Source organism: Apium graveolens, chromosome 4 (genome assembly GCF_009905375.1).
Source record: "Apium graveolens cultivar Ventura chromosome 4, ASM990537v1, whole genome shotgun sequence".
NCBI lineage: Eukaryota > Viridiplantae > Streptophyta > Magnoliopsida > Apiales > Apiaceae > Apium > Apium graveolens.
In genome coordinates this window covers 142,030,373-142,052,958 of record NC_133650.1, presented here as the reverse complement: position 1 = coordinate 142,052,958, position 22,586 = coordinate 142,030,373, and the positions used below count along the sequence as shown (strand labels likewise).

At 41.1% G+C, this 22,586-nt stretch overlaps 5 protein-coding genes across 5 annotated transcripts; all 5 read right to left on the bottom strand.

Annotated features, from left to right (window-relative positions):
- Positions 1–9,487: 9,487 nt before the first annotated feature.
- Positions 9,488–9,955, bottom strand: LOC141719043 (uncharacterized). Its single transcript, XM_074521428.1, has one exon. The coding sequence runs from the start codon at positions 9,953–9,955 to the stop codon at positions 9,488–9,490; it is 468 nt and encodes a 155-aa protein (XP_074377529.1).
- Positions 9,956–15,377: 5,422 nt separating this feature from the next.
- Positions 15,378–16,418, bottom strand: LOC141719042 (uncharacterized). Its single transcript, XM_074521427.1, has 2 exons — positions 16,050–16,418; positions 15,378–15,848 (listed from the first exon to the last, which is right to left on the bottom strand). Exons 1-2 carry the CDS (start codon positions 16,416–16,418, stop codon positions 15,378–15,380), a joined length of 840 nt encoding a protein of 279 aa, XP_074377528.1.
- A 33-nt stretch (positions 16,419–16,451) lies between these two features.
- On the bottom strand, positions 16,452–17,363 carry LOC141719041 (uncharacterized). Its single transcript, XM_074521426.1, has one exon. The coding sequence runs from the start codon at positions 17,361–17,363 to the stop codon at positions 16,452–16,454; it is 912 nt and encodes a 303-aa protein (XP_074377527.1).
- A 1,158-nt stretch (positions 17,364–18,521) lies between these two features.
- Positions 18,522–19,001, bottom strand: LOC141719040 (uncharacterized). The gene has a single exon (XM_074521425.1). It carries the CDS (start codon positions 18,999–19,001, stop codon positions 18,522–18,524), a length of 480 nt encoding a protein of 159 aa, XP_074377526.1.
- A 104-nt stretch (positions 19,002–19,105) lies between these two features.
- LOC141719039 (uncharacterized) lies at positions 19,106–19,891 on the bottom strand. The gene has a single exon (XM_074521424.1). It carries the CDS (start codon positions 19,889–19,891, stop codon positions 19,106–19,108), a length of 786 nt encoding a protein of 261 aa, XP_074377525.1.
- Between the last annotated feature and the right edge of the window lie 2,695 nt (positions 19,892–22,586).

The window sequence follows — 22,586 nt, the reverse complement described above, 5'->3', positions numbered from 1 at the left end:
AAGTGGCTTCATGAAAATGTATGCAATTTGGTCCATTGTGGGAACATAATTAAGTTCCACAATTCCATTCATTATATGCTCTCGAATGAAATGATACCTTATATCGATATGTTTGGTCCTTGAATGCTGAACAGGATTGTTTGAGATTGCTATGGCAATTGTGTTGTCACAGTAGATAGGAATATTGTTCAAAACAAGTCCATAGTATCGGAGTTGGTTTCTCATCCAAAGAAGTTGAGAATAGCAGCTACCAGTAGCAATGTATTCAGCTTCAGCAGTAGATGTAGAAACTGAATGCTGCTTCTTACTAAACCAAGAAACCAATCTTCTCCCAAGAAACTATCAGCTTCCTGAAGTACTCTTCTGATCAATCTTACAACCAGCATAGTCAGAATCTGTGTAGCCGATGAGATCAAAGCCCGTATCTTTGGGATACCAGATACCTAGATTAGGTGTACCCTTCAGATATCTGAAAATCCTTTTAACGGCTATCATATGAGATTCCTTCGGATCAGCTTAGAACCGTGCACACAAGCATGTAGCAAATATAATATCTGGACGACTCGCAGTCAGGTAGAGTAATGATCTAATCATGCCTTGATAATAAGTGATGTCCACCATCTTACCAGACTTATCTTGATTTAGTTTTGTGGCAGTTGCCATCGGAGTCTTTGCAAGTATTGAGTCTTCCAACTGATATTTCTTCAGTAGATCTCTGATGTACTTTGTTTGATAAATAAAGATACCATCTGATTTCTGAATCACTTGTAATCCAAGGAAGTAGCTCAACTCACCCATCATACTCATCTCATACCTACTCTGCATAAGCTTAGCAAACCTTGCGCAAAGTGCATCATTCGTAGACCCAAATATAATGTCGTCAACATAGACTTGCACAAATATGGTATCATCTTTATGATTATTATGAAATAGAGTCTTATCTACGAAACCTCTAGTGAATCCATTTTCAAGAAGAAATTCTGATAGAGTGTCATACCATGTTCTCGGCGCTTGCTTTAGACCATACAGAGCCTTGAAGAGAAAATAGACAAAATTTTGAAACTCAGGATCTATGAAACCAGAGGGTTGCTCTACATAGACCTCTTCTTCAAGTTCACCATTCAGGAAAACACTTTTCACATCCATCTGATATACCTTCAAGTTTGAATGTGCTGCAATTGCCAGAAACATCCTGATAGCTTCAAGTCTAGCAACTGGTGTAAAGGTCTCATCGTAGTCAATCCCTTCTTCTTTAGAGTATCCCTTAGCAACCAGTCTCTCCTTGTTCCTAGTTACAATTCCATCTTCATCAAGCTTGTTTCTAAAAACCCATTTTATGCCAATTACTGATTTGTCTTTAGGTCGGGGTACAAGCTTTCACACTTTCTGTCGTTTAAACTAATTGAGTTCTTCTTGCATAGCAATCACCCAATCAGGATCCCCAAGAGCTTCATCTACTTTCTTTGGCTCCATTTGAGATAGAAACCCAGAATAGAAACATTCATTTGCTGTAGCTCTTCTAGTCTTGACTCCACTATCAGGATTACTAAGTATCAAGTTCTGAGGGTGGTTTTTACTCCATACTCTATGTCTTGGTAGACTAGCCTTTGATGACTCAGCATTTCCAGAATTGTATTGAGTCTGACTACCGGATCCTTGTTGTAACACCCCCAAATCCGGGGTTGGGGATCCGGGTTGTCACGAGTTCCATTTCCCTTAATAACACCCAATCTTAATACACAATCAACTACTCTGTACTGTGACCCCACAATAAACACACACACCACAAGTTATAGTCTCAGAGATGAATATCCAAAAATAATCACAAGTCGTTTTATTCCACAATTATATGTCAATACACCTTAAAAAGTTTTCTGAATAGATTTACATTTCTTTGCAATTATTACAATTGATAAAGATACATAAGTCTGGTACATCAAAAGTTGAAAGTCTAGCCTATTGGTAGTTCCTACCTCAGCTACAGCGACATCAACGCCTATAGGAAACTGTGGAACGTTTCCTAATCGCTTGCGAATCGGGAGCTTGGTCCTGTTCATCTTTTCTATCTGTTGTTGTGTGATGAAAGAAGAAAGCAAGGGTGAGCAGCAAGCCCACCAAAATAATATTTATAATGATTAATAATATATGAGCCTTCTCATAGTACTCATGAAAGTCTTGGTCAAAAGAAATGAACCAAGTTGATATCTTAATGCGATGAAGTCGCAAAATATTCAGTTTATATACATATATACTTTTCAAAATCTTGGAAGTCCTCTTCCATACATAATATACACAGAGTTCCAGTTTATAACTGTATAAAAATATCTTTGTAAGGTGATCTCATATATCTAACCTTGTCTCAACGTTTTTCTGAAAATCTTTGTCATGCATAAGATAATCATTTACTAGATATAAGTTTAAAAGATGAAGTTACAAGATACTCCAATATACTTATATCTTTTCCAAATACTACTTGAACTACCACCGTTCAAGTTATAATTAGTTTCAAAAGTTCATCACACTGATGAGACTACAAGATAAGACTTGAATAGATTCAATCTTTGAAATATTTTGAAGGAAATGAAGTTATGATATACTTTATTAAGTCACGATATATATATACACCTATATATATACATACGTTTCCTGAAAACCTCTGTCATGTAAAGTATGAACAGAATTGCAATATCCAATAAATTTGGAAAGGAAAGAATTTTGGCATAAACCTGATATCTTGCTGATCATGCAAAGATACCAATAAGTAACCTTTTCTACTAGTAGATGGACGAATTCCCCACTGGTCATCACCCTGATCGCAATAGGACCTTATGCTGGACTGCCACTCAGCCACTTATGCATTTGATGGACTCCCACTGAGCCACTTACACTATCATGGACGCCCACTGAGCCCATGTTGCTTATGCCGACTCGATAGATGGACTTACTTCCCGAACGTTGGGTAAGTAATCAATTCATTTACCAAAACTGCAACCTTGTTGCGAATATAAAATATACCACAGAGCCGGATCCCTCTGGTTTTGAGCGAGTATTTAAATCCCCTTTAAAAAGGAAGATCATAAATATAAAAATGAGTTTTGGGATCCGCTCTAACTTTTAAAAATCATTTTGAAGACTCGAAAACACTTTAAGGAGTGGTTGGAGCAATGCTGATTTAATAAAATAAATCAGTCCCAATGTATTTAGAAAATATCTGAATATTATTATTTAAATAATATTCCCATAAAGAATAATTGAGATAGAAGTTGGAAAACTTATACTTGAAATGAATAGTAAATAATCAAAGATATACTTATACAAAAGTAATATCTTTATTTGAATAATCAAAAGTAAGTTTGATTATTGACACCTTATTCTTTAATAAAATAAAGAATATATTTTAGTAATAAGCGGAGTCATAATACCTCGAATGAATATTATAAATAATATTCATAAAATAAAGGAGTCATACATCCTCAAATGAATATCCAAGTAATATTCAATAATAATATCAACTGAGTCATAAGCCCTCGAATGAATATTCGAAATAATATTCGATTAATAAAATAAAAGGAGTCATAAGCTCTGTAATGAATATTCAAATAATATTCAAATAATAAAATGAACTGAGTCATAAGCCCTCGAATGAATATTCGAAATAATATTCGATTAATAAAATAAAAGGAGTCATAAGTCCTTGGATGAATATTCAAATAATATTCAAATAATAAAATGAACTGAGTCATAAGCCCTCGAATGAATATTCAAATAATATTCGATTAATAAAATAAAAGGAGTCATAAGTCCTCAGATGAATATTCAAGTAATATTCAATTAAGTAAAATAAAGGTATCGAATAAACCTTATTCGATCAATAGTTTTGAAAACCATATCCATATATATATAAATATATATATATATATAATATACTCGGGAACATCGACTCCCGGTTTAGAAATATATTCACCTTTGGGTCCCCTATACTAAGGGTATACGCAACTACTTGCTTATTTCTAGCATAGGTATTATGCAACTATAAGCATTGAAATCAACAGATAGATAACCAGATTACGAAATAGACATGCATATATACCATATCAGCATGCTCCAATATATCGCAAAATTTGCTAATAACAATCATGCACTATCACAAGATAATGTATATACATATATTTATATCACAACAACAGTATATCGGGTAGAAAACTTGCCTGAGCGACTGGGGGTTACGAATGGCTCGGGACGAGTCTGGTAACCTATAAGCAACAAGTAAGTTGGAATTAAACCAAAGTCACTTGTAAATCTATACTTTAACTAACTTAGACTCTAACGCTTGTTTTGCGCTTACTGATTCTCTTAAGTCACTCGAGTACCCTCGGCTCCACCATTTTTAATAAATTAACCATTACGAGTTTTAAAGCGATTCCTTCGCGGGTGTCTTACCAACTGCCTAACACACTTACCACAAATGTTTCATACATTAATTAACCCTTTTTGGTCTTTAACCTATGTTTCAAAGTAAGGCGAGGGGAAAAGTTTCGTTCACGAAACGCCGTTACTTAAAACGGTCGTTTCTCCTAAACCGTGCATCGGAATCGAACGAACTACATATCAAAACGAAGCTCGTAACACGAACTATCTAAACATGGCAATGGTCAAAATCTAGCAGGGGGTTCTCGGGTCCTAATGTTATGCACAAAAACAGTCTAAAGAAAATCGGATGTTACGACGGCTATGTTTACGCGATTTCCCAATTTTAAACCATTCAAAAACCATCACAATTCAACCTCAAATCAATCATACAACCAACATCCATCTTTATCACATCATAACAGCCCCAATCAATTCAATTTTACCAATTTATTCATCTAAACCAAGTCAAAAAATGTGACCAAGAACTTCAAATCTAACAAGCATCACTCCTAACTCCAAATTCAACAAAACCACTTACTAAACAAAGCTCTATCATGAGTACACACTCATTACACTAACCCATCATCTAAACATTATGAAATCCAAACCAACAAAACTTAAGACTAAGGGTTTGAGAAGTTATACCTTCCTTGGAGAGTGGAGAATCAAGAGAATGGCTTGGAATCACCCTTAAAGTCCTTATCCAAGCTTAATCTAAACAAAACTTCAAGAACACAAATTTTAGTTCTTGAAAAACACTATTCACCATCTTCTTTCATGATTTATAGAAAAAGATTGGCTTGGAATTAGAAGCTTAAACTTATAGGAAGTATGTAACTTAACTAGGAGAAGCTAGGATAATTACCTTGCTAAATAGTAAGTGGTGGAGCTTGGATCTTCAATTTCCTAAGAAAGAGGCCGAGAGCTTCAATGGAAAAAAAAAGAGGGTTTTGTGTTTTGTTTGGTGAAATGAAATGTTTTGTCTTGGTTGGTTGCTTTTTGATTTGTTTTAGGTTAATTACCTAATTAACCTTAATTTTGTGTGGTTATAATTCAACCACACTTCCTTCCCTCCTATGTCATGCTTGTGTCATGCTATGATGTCATCTTTCCCTCCTTGTCTTCTTCTCATTGGTTGGGTGAAATCATCCTCTCTAATCCCTTTGATTAACTTGCTAATTGTTTGCCTAATGACCGCTGATCTGTTATACGGTTCGCTTAACTTTCGTTTTCGTTTCTCGTTTGAGGGATCATACCCGGGATCTTATTACTTAGGTTCCCTTGACTTTTCTCAATGCATTGTATTCCTTTTTATGATCCTCTCTTATAATCCTTTAATTTAAATCCTTTTTATCCTGTTACCTTTTTCTCAATTCTTTCCGTATCTAGTGGATTTCCGGGAAAAATCAAAGTGTTCGGATTTGGATTCTGACGATCTTTACATACACTTATATCCCATATAAAGTACTAATAAAATCTCAGAATATCCATATCAGAACCCCTACATAGTGTGGCATGAAAAGTTTTCTCATTCAGCAAAAACACTATTCATAAGGGTTTCAAAGTTTTTCCAAAAATTGGGGTTATTACACTTGTTCTTCTCCTTGTTCTGCTCCCCTTGAGTTGTTGCCAGCATGATCTCCAGAATCTGAAGCTTGAGGACTAGTCCCTGAGATAGTGTGACTTGTCTCATGACCATTGCCTTCAGAATCTGCATCAGAATTATGATCATCAGGATCATTGTCATTGTCATTGTTGTCTGGAACAACTTCAAGTTCATCTTCTCCATCAAAAAGATCTTTAACATCAAGATTGTCACTATCATCTTCCTTCTGAATACTTGGGAGCTTGGCATCATCAAATGTTATATTAAGGCTTTCCACAACCTTTTGATCACTAATCACATACACCATGTAAGCCTTTGACTCCAGAGAATAGCCCATAAAGATACCTTCTTCAGCTTTAGCATCAAACTTTCCAGGATGCTCATCATCCTTAAGCACAAAGCACTTTCCTCCAAACACATGAAAGTATTTCACTGATGGTTTCTTGTTGTCCATTAACTCGTAAGGGGTCTTCTCATATATCTTGTTGATCAGGGTTCTATTTTGAGTATAGCATGCAGTGTTAACTGCTTCAGCCCAAAAGTAAGTAGGAAGATTGGCTTCATTAAGCATAGCCCTTGCAGCTTCAACCAATGTTTGATTCTTCCTCTCAACCACTCCATTTTGTTGTGGAGTCCTTGGTGCTGAAAACTGTCTTGAGATGCCCTTCTCGACACAGAAATCATTCAACTTTGCATTTCTGAATTCTGTTCCATTATCTGATCTGATTGTTCGCACAGGCACTCCAGCTTCTAACTCAATCTTGTTGATGTGATCAATAATCATCTCAGGTGCTTCATCCTTTGAATTTAAGAATAACACCCACGTGTATCTGGAATAGTCATCAACAATCACTAAGCCATATTTCTTTCTTGACATAGACATGACGTTGATAGGACCAAAAAAATCCATATGAAGGAGTTGTAGTGGTTCAGTGATGTCAGTCATTGTCTTTTTCTTGTGTAATACCCTCTTTGACTTTCCCTTCTCACATGCTTCACAAAGTCCATCAGGACTGAATTCCATCTCGGGCAATCCTCTCACCAATCCCCTCTTAACCAAAGAATTCATGATCTTGAAGTTCAAGTGGGAGAGCTTCTTATTCCATAAGCAACTTTCATCTGGGGAGGCTTTACTGTAGAAACACATTACTTGACCATCTGCAGAATTCCAGTTAGCTACGAACAAATCACCCTTTCTAACTCCATTGAGAGTCAGCTTCTCATTCTTCTGATTAGAGATCAAACACTTCTCTTTCTTGAACATCACTTCACATCCTTTATCACAGAATTGACTGATACTGAGAAGATTGTGCATAAGACCTTCAACCAGAGAGATTTCTTCAATGATGACATTACCAATTTCTAAATAGCCATATCCCGTAGTATAACCTTTGTCGTCATCTCCAAAAGGCCAGCTTTCTTAACCACCTTTGATAGCAGGGCTCTATCTCCAATCATATGCCTTGAACATCCACTGTCCCGAATCCACATGACCTTCTTCTGTTTTATGCCCTGAAAACAAAAGTGATTAAGTTTTCTGTGGTAACCAAACTATGTTGGGTCCAGAAGACTTAGAAGCATTTGAATATATAACATTTCTCTTCACAGAATTGACAGGCTTAACAATTTTTGCTTTATCATTGACTTTTTCCTTGTCACTTTCAGAAGTACCAATAGACTTGCTCTTGGGCTTGGTGACAAGTGCCACTTTCCTAGCTTTAGGAGGGCTTATAGTCTTTGATCTACTAGTGTTCTTACTAAAATGCTTATCATGATTATGAGATATATTATGTGAGTGTGTGGAATCAAGATAAGTGTGCATGAAATATACTACACATGGCATGTAAACAGATTTATTACACTTAGAAACTTTAGGCATGTTATGCACATAAGCATTCTTAACATTGTCTAATTTAACCTTTCTTCAAGCATGAGTAAGGTGACCAGCAGAACCACAATTGTTGCATAACTTCCTAGGGCCATTAGTTCCTATCCTGCCATTTCTACTTCTATTCTTCTTATTCTTGGAAGTAAAACCTAGTCCGGAAAAAGATAAGTCACTTCATTAGCAACAGATGTAGGTTTCTTTGCCTTTTTTCTCCTTGAGAGCTCGAGATCCTCAACAAGCATCTCATGATGAATATAAAGATTATCTTCATCAAAGGGCTCAACAATAGCTTTCTTAAATAGAGGCTTCTTAGCTTCCTTAAGAATATGAGGTGTATCAGGGGAATTAACAACTTTCTCTACAGGGTCATTTTCAACTACTCATTTCTTAGAAGCTTTTCTAAGTTCATCGTAGTCTAGACCTATCCCAACCTTTCCACCTACTACTTGATCAGCTATGAGATTCTTAGCAAGATTTGCATAATCAATAAAAGCATGCAATTTAGTTTCTAATTCTGTATTCTTGTTCCTTAGCTCTTCCTCTGTCTCGAGGTGCTTGGTAATCTTAAGTACTAAATATTTATTGGTTTGCTTAAGATTCTCAATACTGGCCCTATCTAGAACTAACTTATCATTTTCATCTTTAACTTTTTTAGTTCTACTTTAAGGTCTTCGACATCAAGCAGAGTACATCTTAGTGTAGTACTAACGTTTCTATACACTTCTTTTATGGCATCATGTTGTTCAATGCATTCCTTTGTATTGCACGTGCCTTAAGATAGTGATGAGAAACAACATTTCCATACACTAGGACAGTCTGCGTGAAGGCGACACAGTGTTCATTCTCACATAAGTTATCTGGAGGTAAAGCATGAATAATTGGAAATGATACCTGAGAAGAAGATTATTCCATCAATGCAAGATTTCCATATTGCTCTTCTTCATCATCAGTGTCATCCCAGCTCTTCCCCTCAGCTACGTAAGATTTCACTGGATACTTCCTTGAGCTACCTGAGTCCTTTTTCTGATAAGCTTTGCCTTTATCCCTTGTTTGTTGAGGCTTCCTACATTCAGTGGAAAAGTGCCCAACCTCATCACCGTTATAGCATCTGAACTTGCTTCTATCAACCATTCATTTCTTGTAACCTGATCCAGAAGATGAACTTGACCTCTGACCACGGTTGCTGCTTTCAGAACCCCTAAAGCCTTGATTTCTTCTAAACCTGATGTTACTGAACATCCCTACTAGATTGGCCATAGTAGGATTTTCCATGCTTTGCAGCTCCTCAGTGGTGTAGTAGTCCCTTGGACTCCCAGAGAGGTTTCCATCATCCATTCAGCCTCAAAGAGCGTTTTAGCTTTAGACTTAGGTTTTTCAGCAGTAATGTCAAGCTCTTTGATTCCACTAGCTACAAGAGCAGTTGTCTTGAGTAGTTCAGCATTCTTGCTATCAACTGTACCACCACCATATATGATCTTCCTTTGTTCTTGCTCCATTTCATGAGTCTTCAGCTTATCATACAACTTCTCAAGTGTCATGGTTTCAAAGTCAACACGCTCACAAACAGATGAAGCCTTATTCTCTTAGTGGTGAGGTAGCACTAGCATAAACTTCCTGTTGACTTCTCTCTGAGGATAAGTCTTGCCATGAATACTTAATTCGTTTGACTGCTTATTCAGTCTTTCAAAGACTTGAGTAATACTTTCTCCAGGAAAGGACTTAAAGGCCTCATATTGTAAAGTCAAGATATCCAAAATATTCTGCCTAACATCTTCAGTTCCTTCCATAAGCAGCTTTATGGTTTCCCATATGTGCTTGGCACTATCACATACCATAATTTGGTGACTCATATCATCATCCATCGAATCCACCAAAATAAGTTGTAGGCCTTCATCCAGAGCTATCAGTTCTTTATCACGAGCACTCCATTCTGCTTCAGGGCATGACATTCTCATATTAGGCAACTCCGGATGATCCTTCATCGGCACATGTCTTCCTTCTCTCAATACTCTCATATAATCTGGATTCGATGCCCGAATATACAATAGCATTTTCTTTTTCCATAGATTATATCTTGATTTATCAAACTGAGTGTTGTGGAATAAAAACCTGAGTACTTTAGTATTTAATTCTAGGGTTGGTGAGCTTTGAGCTTTAATGGCTGCTCTTGCGTTCGGGACTATCGGTCCTAGCAAGATGCCTACGTATCTCTGTGTTGTAGAGAATCAAGCCAAAAACGTAGTTTTAGATTGAGGGGTAGAGCCCTTTATATAGTGGCGAGTCTAGGGTTAGACTTCTGTTGGGAGACTTGGTGGACAAGTCTCCAACTTAGATGGTGAATAGGAGTCCTCTTGGGGAAGGGGATCCAGAACCTTTTATGTAGGACTTTGAGTCCGTTTAGAACACATGTCTCTGCTCTTCCAGCCGTATTGGGCCTAGTCCGTGAATAGCTCGTGTTTGTGGACTTGGATGACCTCCGCTGGTGGGTCTTGATTGCTTGGGCCGTCGTAGGCCTGTTACGAAGCTTAAACCAGACAGGCCTGCTACGAAGCTTAGACCAGACATGCCTGTGTTGGACTTTTTGGACAAGAAGCCCAAGTGCAATTAATGCGATATTAATGTGTCTTTAGGACGTATTTTTATCCATATCATTTTCCCCCCAACTTTCGTGAATACTACTCAAGTTTTCATGGAAGTTATAATGGTCTAATCGCTACTTGGTGTACTTTTGGCCCTTTTCAGGTATCGTCCCTTCATGGGTATCGCCGCATTATTATAAAGTGTGGAGCGACCTACACATTTACAACGGCTTATTAGCGTGTGAATTCACACTTAAGGGCCACGTAGGGGCTATTTGGATGGTGTTCAACACTAAACGGTCCTAATCGGGACTACAAAGCGAGCTTTTATCACCCCATAACCTTCATCAAGGTTAATTATAGGGTAAAAGCTGCTAGTCGGCCCTAATCAGGGCTAATTGACCCTAATAGGGGTTAATTTCCATGTACAAGTTGCTAATTAGGCTCAAAAGAGCCTAATTTTAAGCTATAATGCACTAATTGGCCTTAATCGAGGCTAATCGGCCCTAATCGGGGCTAATCAAGACTAATCAGTATGTATGCGATACTAATTATCCCTAATTCACACTAATTATAAGAGTCAATGGGTTAAACGGCCCTTATCGGGGCTAATTCGATCATACCAATCACTAATTATCCCTAACTTGGGGTAATTATGCTTAATATACACTAATCGGCCCTAACCGGGGCTTAATTTCACTAATCGGCCCTAATCTGGGCTTAATCTCACATTCCTGAAAATTTAAAAAATTTCAAAAAATTTCTGATTTTTTCTTATATTTTCCGAATTTTTTCAAAAAATTTCGAAAGGGGCGCTCGGGGTCGAGCAGAACCTCCTGGGGCAGGAGGCTCTGCTCGGCCTCAAGCCCCTAAAATGGGCTGCTCGGCCACTTTGGGGTAGAGGGTTCTCGTCGGCCACCTCCTAGTCAGCCAGTTCTTGGTTGGCCTAGAGGTGGTTGCCCAGGGGTTCCTACCCCCCACTTTTTTTTAACTTCTCACTAAGAGTACTAGGTTTCTACTAACCTTGATATGCTCTTGTGGTCCTTGATAGCCCATGGAATTAATTTCAAAGCTTCCTTTGAGTTCCTCAGGGTTCAGCTACGGCTATTTTAGCGAACGTGCTGTACTCATCCTGATGGAGGTTCTATACTCGTTCTTGCTAACCTCTCTATGGTCTACTGAACTTTTCCTTCGTAGGAAGTCTTGTGCTTCACTAAATTTGCTAAAACTTATCTTGCAGGATGTTTATGCACTCCAACCAACTCGTTCTCGTGGACTTCTAGTCCTTACGAAACTTGGTTCCACTGGGACTTATCCTTTTCCAAACATTTCCAGAGAACAACTCAGGGAGGCCTCTAGAGAAGTTTTTTGAGGGTCTCAAGGCTCTTCCACAAGAGCCTTTAGTGAGTAAAAAGACCTTAAATTGTTGGATGATAGACCAAGGCCACTACGGAGGTGAGTTATGGCCTCAAGGCTCTGCTACAGAGGCTTCTAGTAGGCCAAAAGGCCTTCAAATGTTTCCTGGTCGGCCAGGACTTTCCCGCGCATAAGTTATGGACCTCAAGGCTCTGATACAGAGGCTTCTGGTAGGCCAAAAGGCCTCCAAATATTGCATGGTCGATCAGGGCTTCCCCGCGCATAAGTTGTGGCCGTCAAGGCTTTGATACAGAGGCTTCTGGTAGGCCAAAGGCCTCCAAATGTTTCCTGGTCAGCCGGGGCTTCCCCGTGCATAAGTTGTCGTTGTCAAGGCTCTGATATAGAGGCTTCTGGTAGGCCAAAAGGCCTCCAAATGTTTCCTGGTCGGCCGGGGCTTCCCCGCGCATAAGTTGTGGCCGTCAAGGCTCTGATATAGAGGCTTCTGGTAGGCCAAAAGGCCTCCAAATGTTGCCTGGTCGGTCGCGGCTTCCCCGCGCGTAAGTTGTGGCCGTCAAGGCTCTGGTATGGATGTTTAGGAGTGATCCTAATCTTTACCAGTTTGGCTAATCATGGTGATTAACCTAATCATCTGTTAACTAAGGCTAATGACTTGTACTTAATTTCAGCGAGGATTTTTTTGGAAGATTGACATACTAAGCGGTGTTCTGCACCGCTTTTACCGTCTATTATATCATCTTCTATTGCCTTTTGATCGTCTTTCTCACCATTTCCGGTGTTCTTTTAACGAGGTACCTGCTAGCGCGAACCAGGCTGGCTTTCGACCTGATGTAGCAGGTGACCTTTTTCCTATAAAAGAAGATGAGAAGTGCTCATTTTCATTCACACCTTCATTTCTCAAATTCCTAAGTTATCAAATTCTCTCAAGCTTACAACTCCTTTCAAGTTCTCCAAGAATGTCAGGTGGAAAAGGCCCTGTCAAGTCCTCTTTCTCCGAAAAGGAAGCTATGCATAAGAGGGATACTCTACGCTCACTCCAAGGTATAGCTCTTGTCTCCCCCTTCTCAATTAATTGTTGCCCGAATAGTTTGAAGAGTATGTTGGATGAGAGAGCGGACGAGTACCCTAGTACCGTCCATTTTTATGCATTTAATCACCGAAGTGTACTTCGTGAGAAGAATGTCGAGGAGATTAAGTCGACTTACTCATGGCCCGACTGTTTGAGGGTTCGTAAAGCCAAGCCAAGTGAGAGGACATGCAATCTTTGCCACCAGAGGCTGTTTGTATTGAAGGCGGCCCTTAACTCCGGGCTAAGGTTCCCTCTACACCCCTTCATTCTGAGGCTTCTAGCTGAGCTAAAGATCCATCTGTGTCAGCTCTACCCTAACGGGTGGTCTTTCATTATCCTATTCATAGTGCGATGCCATGACTTAGGCATCCCTTTGAGTGTAACAATATTCCATAGCATCTTCATGTTGAAGGCGTCTCCTATGACTAGGCCTGGCTGGGTAGTAATTCAACACCGAGCTCACGATCCTCAAATGGTGAACACTAGTTCCCTAAATGACTTAAACCATAACTGGAACAAGAAGTTTGTGGTTGTTGAGTGGAAGGACGGAGACTGGGGTGTATACTTCAGACGTGATTTTAGCAGCCCAGTCGATAGCTCCCACTTTATTCTCAACCTTTCTGATGCTGAGCTTCATGCTCGAGATCTTCTTATTGACGATGACGGGAGAACCCCTTACTGGGAGTTCATTACGGAAGTCAAGCTTGTCGAGGCTGGCCTTAGTTGCCTCTCCATAGAGGGTATTTATCCTTGTTTTCCCTTACTTTGTACAAGTTATTCTTACATTTGTTTCTTTTCTTCTTATTTCAGTTGCTAAGGCTCTCGACGCCAAAGCTAATCTGAGTGGTGCTGTTACGAGAAGGATGGCTAGAGATGCCATCAAGAAGGCCAACCATATCCCAAAGGTCCCTGCCTTCCTCGAGGCATCCGGATCTGGCCTTAAGAGGACCAAGGATTTTGACGGGAGTGCTAGAAATCCTTTCGAGCCCGGTTGGGGTATTTCCTCCAACGACTCCATTTTCAACAACCCGGCACTTGCTATTGAGTGGTCTAAAAATTGCATTACTTCTCCCGACCTCTTATCTGTCTCCACTGGTGAGAAACTCCTCGAGGCTGAGATGCTGGGAGCTCATGCCCTCTATCAGGTATGTTTCTACTTATACAAATTTTCGCTTAAGTTCTCTTTTTCTTAGAACTTGGAAAATACTATAGGAATCACTCCTTGGGGGCTCGGCCCTTTATTCTCAAACTTATGTTTTCTTTTTTAGACCAACGCCTACTTCGCAGCATCCTCTACTCAAGCTATGACGATGAGGGGTGACTACAACGCCTTGCAGGTTTTTATGAACCAGATGACCATCTCCTCAGGAGAGTGGGAGTCTAAATCCCATGAGGCGGAGCGAAAGCTGGCCATCATGGAGAAGAAATATTCTAGCTCGGAAGAGAAGAGGAAGAAGGAATGGAAGGACCTCAAGGCTGCTTATCATAGATCCACTAGGTTCACTACAATGATGGATGAGCACGACGACGAGATGCGCTCCATTAACATGGCGATAGGTCAGAATAGGGGAGTCAAAGATGCCCAAGGCATATGGACGGATGTAATTGATCCAAGCCTTCCATCTTGCCCCTGGAAGATGCCTGTTATGGACTTATCTGAGCACCCTTCCGTATCGGTGCCCTCGACTCCTCATATGAGGTCCAAGTCAAGCTCCAGCCACTCGGGTTCCAGTTCTGGCTCTAAGGGCAAAGCCCCCTCGGGCAGCCCCAAGTCCAGGGCAGCCCTTCGAGGGAAGATGAGGGAGCCAATTCCGACGAGCAGCGTTTCTTCTTCTGAGGAAGGGTCGGATGGAGAGGGGGAGGATTCTTCTGATGAGTGAATGATATGGTCTTGCATGGCCTTGATTGCCGTATGTGGCTTTTATTTTCAGAACCTATTTATTTAAACTTTTATTGGTTTGTAACCTATTGGTCCTTCGGGACTTCCAACTTATGATCCTTCGGGATCTTTTATCTATGCACTATGTTTAATTTCATTTCATACTTGTCTTTTATTTTCGGCATTTGGTCCTTCGGGACTCCCATTCTTTGCATTGGTAGAGAAGATGATAGAAATAAACTTGCATAAATAGATAACATATCTAAAAAATGGGTTCAACCCTTACATAAGATGGTTTTGTCGACCTTATTTATAAACTAATGCTAAGTACTAGGAACATATACTGAACGTCCTAAACATAATAAGCCTTCAGGTTCGAAGCATGCCAAGTACGAGGTACTTCATCACCATTCAGGGTCTCTAACTTGTAGGATCCTCATCCCAATGTCTTTCTGACCTTGTAAGGTCCTTCCCAGTTATGGGCTAGCTTTCCTCTCTCCCCTACTTCTGATGCCTCAATCTTCCTCAGAACCAAATCTCCTTGTTGAAAAAACCTTTCTTTAACCCGTCTATTATAATAGAGGGAGACTTTGCTCTACATTACGGGCGTTGGCCTCATCCCTGACCTTGTCAATAAGATCGAGGGCAAGCCTCATGCCTTCTTCGTTTGTCTCTGGCTCGTAAGCTTCGATCCTAGGGGATCCATCAGTGATCTTAAGGGGCACCACTGCCTCGGCTCCGTAAGCCAACATGAATGGGGTTGCCTCAGTTGTCACTTTGCAGGTGGTGCGATATGCCCAAAGTATAGGCAGCAACTTATCCACCCAAGTGTTTCTCAAGCGTTCCACCCTCTTCCTAAGTCCATCAAGGATGATTCTGTTAGCAACTTCTGCTTGCCCATTTTCCTGAAGGTGTGCAACCGAGGTGAAGCGAAGTTCTATGCTATTATCATCGCAGTACTCTTTGAACTCTGCATTATCAAATTGTTTCCCATTATCCGTGACAAGGATGCGGGTGATTCCATATCGGCATATCACATTCTCCTAGAAAAATTGGGCAATTTGCTTGGTGGTTATCTTGGCTAGTGCCTTAGCCTCAATTCACTTCGTGAAGTAGTCTATCGCTACTACAATGAACTTCCTCTGTCCCGATGCTACAGAAAATGGTCCAAGTATGTCCATTCCCCAAATTGTAAAAGGGATGGGTGTGTTAATCGACGTAAGCCTCTCTGGGGGCCGTCATACTATTGGTGTGTGCCTCTGGCATCTGTCATATTTTTTCACATAAGCCTTTGCATCGGCTAACATAGTTGGCCAGTAGAACCCCGACCGAGTTATCTTGTGAGCGAGGGCCCTGCCCCCTAAGTGCTGTCCACAAATCCCTTCATGGGCTTCTTTTAGTGCCTCCTCTGCTTCAAGAGGTCTTAAGCATTTTAAGTATAGAATAACAAAGGACCTTTTGTAAAGAAGGCCTTCAATCAGTGAGTATCTTAATGCTCTAACCGACAACTTACGAGCCTCCTGGGCATCGTCAGGGAGCCACCCAGTTTCCAAGTGAGTTTTGATCGGTTCTATCCAACAACTAGCCACACCGACCGGTGCTACCAGATTCATGACATGAATAGTAGGGGTCTTCAAGACCTAGAATTAAATACTCCTCGGATAATTCTCTATCTCGGACGAGGCGAACTGAGATAAGGAATCCGCCGTAGTGTTCTCCTCTGTCTGAACATGTTCTGCGTACCATTCATCGAACTGAGTCAGTATTCCCTTTACGACTCTCAGGTACTTGGCCATTGTATCATCTTTGGCCTCAAACTCCCCATTAACTTGAGCAACTATGAGTCTCGAGTCTCCACAGACCTTCAGGTTTTTGGCCCTTACGGCTCTAGCCAGGCCTAAGCCAGCTATCAATGCTTCATATTCTGCTTCATTGTTTATAGTCGGAAAATCCAACTTCAGAGCATACTCAAACATAAACCCCTCAAGGCTTTGCAACACTAGGCCTGCACCACTAGATTTTGTTTTGGACGCTCCGTCAAAATAGAGAACCCAATATTCTTTTAGAGTTGCTTCTTCATCCTTCTCCCCTTCTCCCGGAGTTACTATCTCTTGCCCCCCAACTTCTTGGTCGTTAATAGTACATTCAACCACGAAGTCTGCTAAGGCATGAGCCTTGATGGCCGTTCGAGGCTTATACTTAATATCGAATTCTCCAAACTCAATTGCCCACATGATGAACCTTCCACTGGCCTTTGGGCTATGAAGAATGTTTCTCAATGGCTGGTCCGTCATGACATTAATCTTGTGAGCCTGGAAGTATGGTCTCAACTTCCTTGAGGCTGTGATGAGAGCAAGTGTGAACTTCTCCGTAGTGGAGTAATTCAATTCCGCTCCATGGAGCACCTTGCTTACATAGTATACAGGCTTTTGGAGCTTCTGCTCTTCCTTCACGAGAACCGCACTCACGGCTTGCTCAGATACTGCGAGGTACAAATATAGAGTGTCCTCTGAACTTGGTTTAGCCAATAATGGGGCTTCATTCATGTACTTCTTCATCTGTTCGAAGGCCTCTTGGCTCTCAGCGGTCTACTTGAAGTCCTTCACCTTCTTAGGGGTTTTGAAAAAGGGTAGGCATTTGTCTCCAGACTTGGAGATGAACCTCTCTAGAGCTGCAATTCTTCCTGTCAGCTTCTGAACGTCCTTGATGGAGCATGGTGGCTCCATGTCTAGGATGGCTTTGATCTTGTCGAGATTGGCCTCTATCCCCCTCTTAGAGACCATGTGACCCAAAAATTTTCCAGACCCAACGCTAAAAGCACACTTGGCTGGGTTTAACATCATCTTGTGGTGCCTCAGCACTTCAAATGCCTCTCTGAGGTGACTAATATGATCGGCCTTGCTTAGGCTTTTGACTAACATGTCATCGACATAGTCCTCCATGGTCTTCCTAATTAGATGGGCAAATATCTTGTTTACCAGTCTTTGGTAAGTAGCTCCTGCATTCTTAAGTCCAAAAGCCATAACAAGATAACATAATACACCAAAGTCGATTATGAAAGATACCTGGGGGTGTCATCCTTATGCATTCTGATCTGATTGTAACCACTGAAGCCATCCATGAAGCTTACCATCTCGTGTCCAGCAGTGGCATCGATCAGGGTATCAATCCTTGGTAGGGCGTAACTATCCTGGGGACAATCACCATTCAAGTCAGTGAAGTCAATGCACATCCTCCAGTTTCCATTGGGCTTCTTAACTATTACGGAGTTGGCTAACCATTCAGGGAATTACACTTCCTCTATATATCCTGCTTCTAAAACCTTCTCGACCTCCTGCTTAATGGCTTCCAGCCTATCAGGGGCATAAGTTCTCTTCTTTTGCTTTACAGCCTTTCGAGTTGGATCAACGTTCAACTTATGAGTTATCAGGTTAGGGTCAATCCCAGGCATATCAGCTGCTATCCAAGCGAATACATCTCTGTTCTCTTGGAGGAAAGTTGTTATCCGACCCTTCAAAGGCTTGTCGAAAGATGCCCCAATGTATGTGACCTTTTCCGGGTCTAATGGATCTAAGGGAACTGGGATCAAGTCCTCCGCTGGCTTTCCTCGTAGCTCGTCATTTTCTCGGACATCCATGTCTTCTATGGGGAGAACCTGCCCCAGTTCCATCGGGCCTAAGTGCTATACCATAGAAACTGTGGGCCATTTTATGATCTCATCTTGCTTCTCCAACACCGTTCCTAGTTGGGAACTTCAGTACCATGTGGTAAGTGAAGGGCACAGCCTTAAAAGTGTGGATCCCTATCCTACCCATGATTGCATTGTAGATAGAGGCTGCCTTGACAACCTGAAAGTTCAACATTTGCGTGGCCTCCCTGGGCTCTTCCCCGATAGTTACAGGAAGTTGTATTGCTCCCTCGACTTTAAATTCCACATGGCTGAACCCGTAAATGGGTGCGTCAGATGGAGTTAGCTGAGAGTCATTATAGCCCATCCTTATGAATGTATCATGGAACAGAATGTCAACGGAAGCTCCATTGTCCACTAGGACCCTCATAACAGGACAATTTCCAATTATCGGAGTGATAACCAGAGGATCATCCTGAGGAAATTTCAAACCTTTAAGGTCTGGGTCACCAAATTCAAGTGTCATCTCAGACTTGGAACGCTTAGATGGTTCCCCAACTATGCTCATTACTTCTCTTGCATATGCTTTTTGGGAGTTCCTTGTTGTGCCAGCTGTTGTAGGACCCTCGAGATCATATTAATTACCGGTCCTCGAGGCTGTGGGTTGCGATCTCAGTCGTTACCCCTCCGATCATCATCTCTTCGATCATTATCTCTCTTCGAGCGTCCGGCCTCTTCACCCTTGGTGAAACGTCCAAACTTTCCTCTTCGGATCAGATAGTCAATCTCATCATTGAGTTTCCTACAATCGTCAGTATCATGACCGACATCCTTGTCATACCTACAGTACCTATTCTTGTCCCTCTTTTCGGGGTCTCCCCTTAGTGGCTTCGGCCATTTGAAGTCCTTATCCTTCTCAATATCCATAAGGATTTGGCTCCTTGGAGCATTCAGCCTTGCATATTCAGCGAACCTTGGTTGTTGATTCTTCTTAGAAGAGGAGGAGTCAGAGTTTTTTCCAATTCGTGGATATTTGTCCTTGGCATCATACTCCTGTCCCGTCTTCCGCTTCTTGTTCCCAGTAGGTTCGTTACTCACAGCCATCTTCTTCATACTTTCCTCCACCTTAATATATTTCCCAGCTCTATCCTGGAGCTGCAACATTCTTTCGGGAGGGCGCTTAGCCAAGGACATCTTAAAGAACTCGTCTTTAGTCCCCTGCTGTAGGGCTATCATAGCTACTTTATCATCAAGATCAGGGACCTTCGAACCCTCCTTCGTAAATCGATTCAGATACTCTCTCAAGGACTCCTTTGCTCCTTGGACTATACCCATGAGAGATGATGAGCTCTTCTCGTGCACTCTGCCACTTATGAATTGCTTGATAAAAGCTTGACTCAAGTCCTTAAAAGATCCAATAGAGTTTGGGGGAAGACGATTGTACCACCTTTGAGCCATGCCCGATAGGGTTTGAGGGAAGGCCCGACACTTAATATCGTCATTAACAGGCTGTAACAACAGGGCGTTAGAGAACGTCCTAACATGATTAGCAGGGTCGCCAGTACCATCATATGCTTTGATGGTGGGCATCTTGAACTTTCTTGAGATACGAGCATTCATTATCTCATCAGTGAATGGTGGGTTTGGATCATCAGGAACACCTAGGGGCATAAGATCACTTGGATCAGCCCTTGGGGCAGCTGCCCTTCTTGGTATTGGACCATCTAGGTCTATGATTGGAGGAGGATTTCTCCGTCTTGGAACAAGTGGGGGTCTTGGGGCCAGATGTGTCTCCAGGTCTCGCTTCAGCCTTTGGATCTCTGCTTTATGAGCCTTGATCCTTTCTTGAACATCTTGGGGATTCATTCCTTGAGTGCTCCTAGAGCATTATTCAATGTCAGCCATCAACTCCTTGCCAGCACGCCTTCTTCTTGGAGCAACATCATCATCCGATGACTCGGAGTCTCTTTCAGTATAAGGCCCAGAGAATTCTTGATCCTCCGGAATAGGAGCTAAGCCACGTATGTATTGAGGCATCTTCCCTTGTGCTTCACCCCTATCAGAGTGTCCACTCCCTCCTACTTTAGGGTATAGAGGCTTCCCATAAGGAGGTTAGTGGTCACGATCGTCGAGTACTCATACCCAGTGGGTCGAGAGCTCACAGGTGCATGCACATATTAAAATTGGGGATTCGTCCCTTGAGGAGCCGGGGGATTCGACCCTTATGGCTGAGCCTCAGTTGCCCCTACCAAGGTTCCTCCTTGGGGGGAGGCATAAGTTGAGTGTGGTGGTACCTCCACCGTTGATGCTATTGTTCGTGATGGGATGGGAGTGTCTGTCCCACTAGTGTTTCTGCTCCGTGTGTTTACCATGTTTGTTGTAAGTTTCCCACAGATGGCGCCAAAGGTTTTGGAATAAAAACCTGAGTACTTTAGTATTTAATGCTAGGGTTGGTGAGCTTCGAGCTTTAATGGCTGCTCTTGCGTTTGGGACTATCGGTCCTAGCAAGATGCCTACATATCTCTGTGTTGTAGAGAATCAAGCCAAAAACATAGTTCTAGATTGAGGGGTAGATCCCTTTATATAGTGGTGAGTCTAGGGTTAGACTTCTGTTGGGAGACTTGGTGGACAAGTCTCCAACTTGGATGGTGAATAGGAGTCCTCTTAGGGAAGGGGATCCAGAACCTTCTATGTAGGACTTTGAGTCCATTTAGAACACACGTCTCTGCTCTTCCGGCCGTATTGGGCTTAGTCCGTGAACAGCTCATGTTCGTGGACTTGGATGACCTCCGCTGGTGGGTCTTGGTTGCTTGGGTCGTCGTAGTCCTGTTACGAAGCTTAAACTAGACAGGCCTGCTATGAAGCTTGGACCAGACAGGCCTGTATTGGAGTTTTCGGACAAGAAGCCCAAGTGCAATTAATGCGATATTAATGTGTCTTTAGGACGTATTTTTATCCATATCACTGAGGAACCTTGATACTACTAACTTTCTGAGAACTCATCTCTTCTGATCTGAGAAAAATTTGCAATAAACTGTCTCAAAATATGATAACCCAGTCAGTCAACAATACCAAACCAGTCAAGTTAATACCAACAAACCCAAATCAGATCTACACACCGAAAGCACTCCCAAACTCTGTACAACCAAAATCAACAACAAAACTTGCTAATCTAACGGATTAGATCTGTATATGATCAACAAGTTCTGATACCAATTGTTAGGTCCAAATGTACATACAGGGGGGTGAATGTGTGTTCTTCATTTTCTAAAATTAATTACAACGGATAATAAACCTCGAAAACGATATAAACAAACACAAAGAGATTCACGGAATAATTCTTATTATTAAGAAATTAAACCGTAAAGGTTTTCTTACAACTCCGAATATAAATAATTCGAAGCAACAAGTATAGAGAGACCCAAAATAATAACTATCAAATTTAGGGTTCTATCTATCCCTCTAGGAATTCAAAGCTTCTATCAAAAGATATTAAATACAATCAAGAGAGCTTTAAATAATGAGTGTTACAAGTTTGTAAGGCTTTAATTGGTGTGAAATAAATTTGGTAGCACTTCTCTCCTTAATTTCAATAAATGAAATCAACTAACTCTACAAGAAAAATTCTCCAGAGCTTCGATAGTGTTTTTGCTGAGTAGTGTTAATTTGTTGTAATTCTTTGGTTTTGTAGATGGTAGAATGTAGGAGAGATAGAATTAAAATACGTGGCTTACCCATATTCACATCTTTTAATTTGAAAGCCTTGCAATAATAATATGTATGGCGACCAAGAGTATCTGTGGCGACTTTTTGTATCGGCTGACTTTGCCAAAACAGATTAATTCGCCTATGGCGACCTGTGCATGTACTTGGTTTTGTGTTTATACAGAATAAACAAACATCACATGCAGCTGCCAGGAGGAACTGTACGTGGAAACAAGTGGAGGTCGGCCATACGTGCTAGCTACGCACGAGGACAAGGAAAACCAGCCGCAATCTGCCTTTGCATTTTTTTGTTTGTGTCGATTAGTGTGGTTCAGTGCGTCGTTATTTTTTCCATGAAAAATTCTTTTTATGGCGACTCAGGAAAACACATTTACTTGCTTTGCTGTTGAGTTTGTGTTTGTTCAAAACAAAATAAATGAATTTTTTT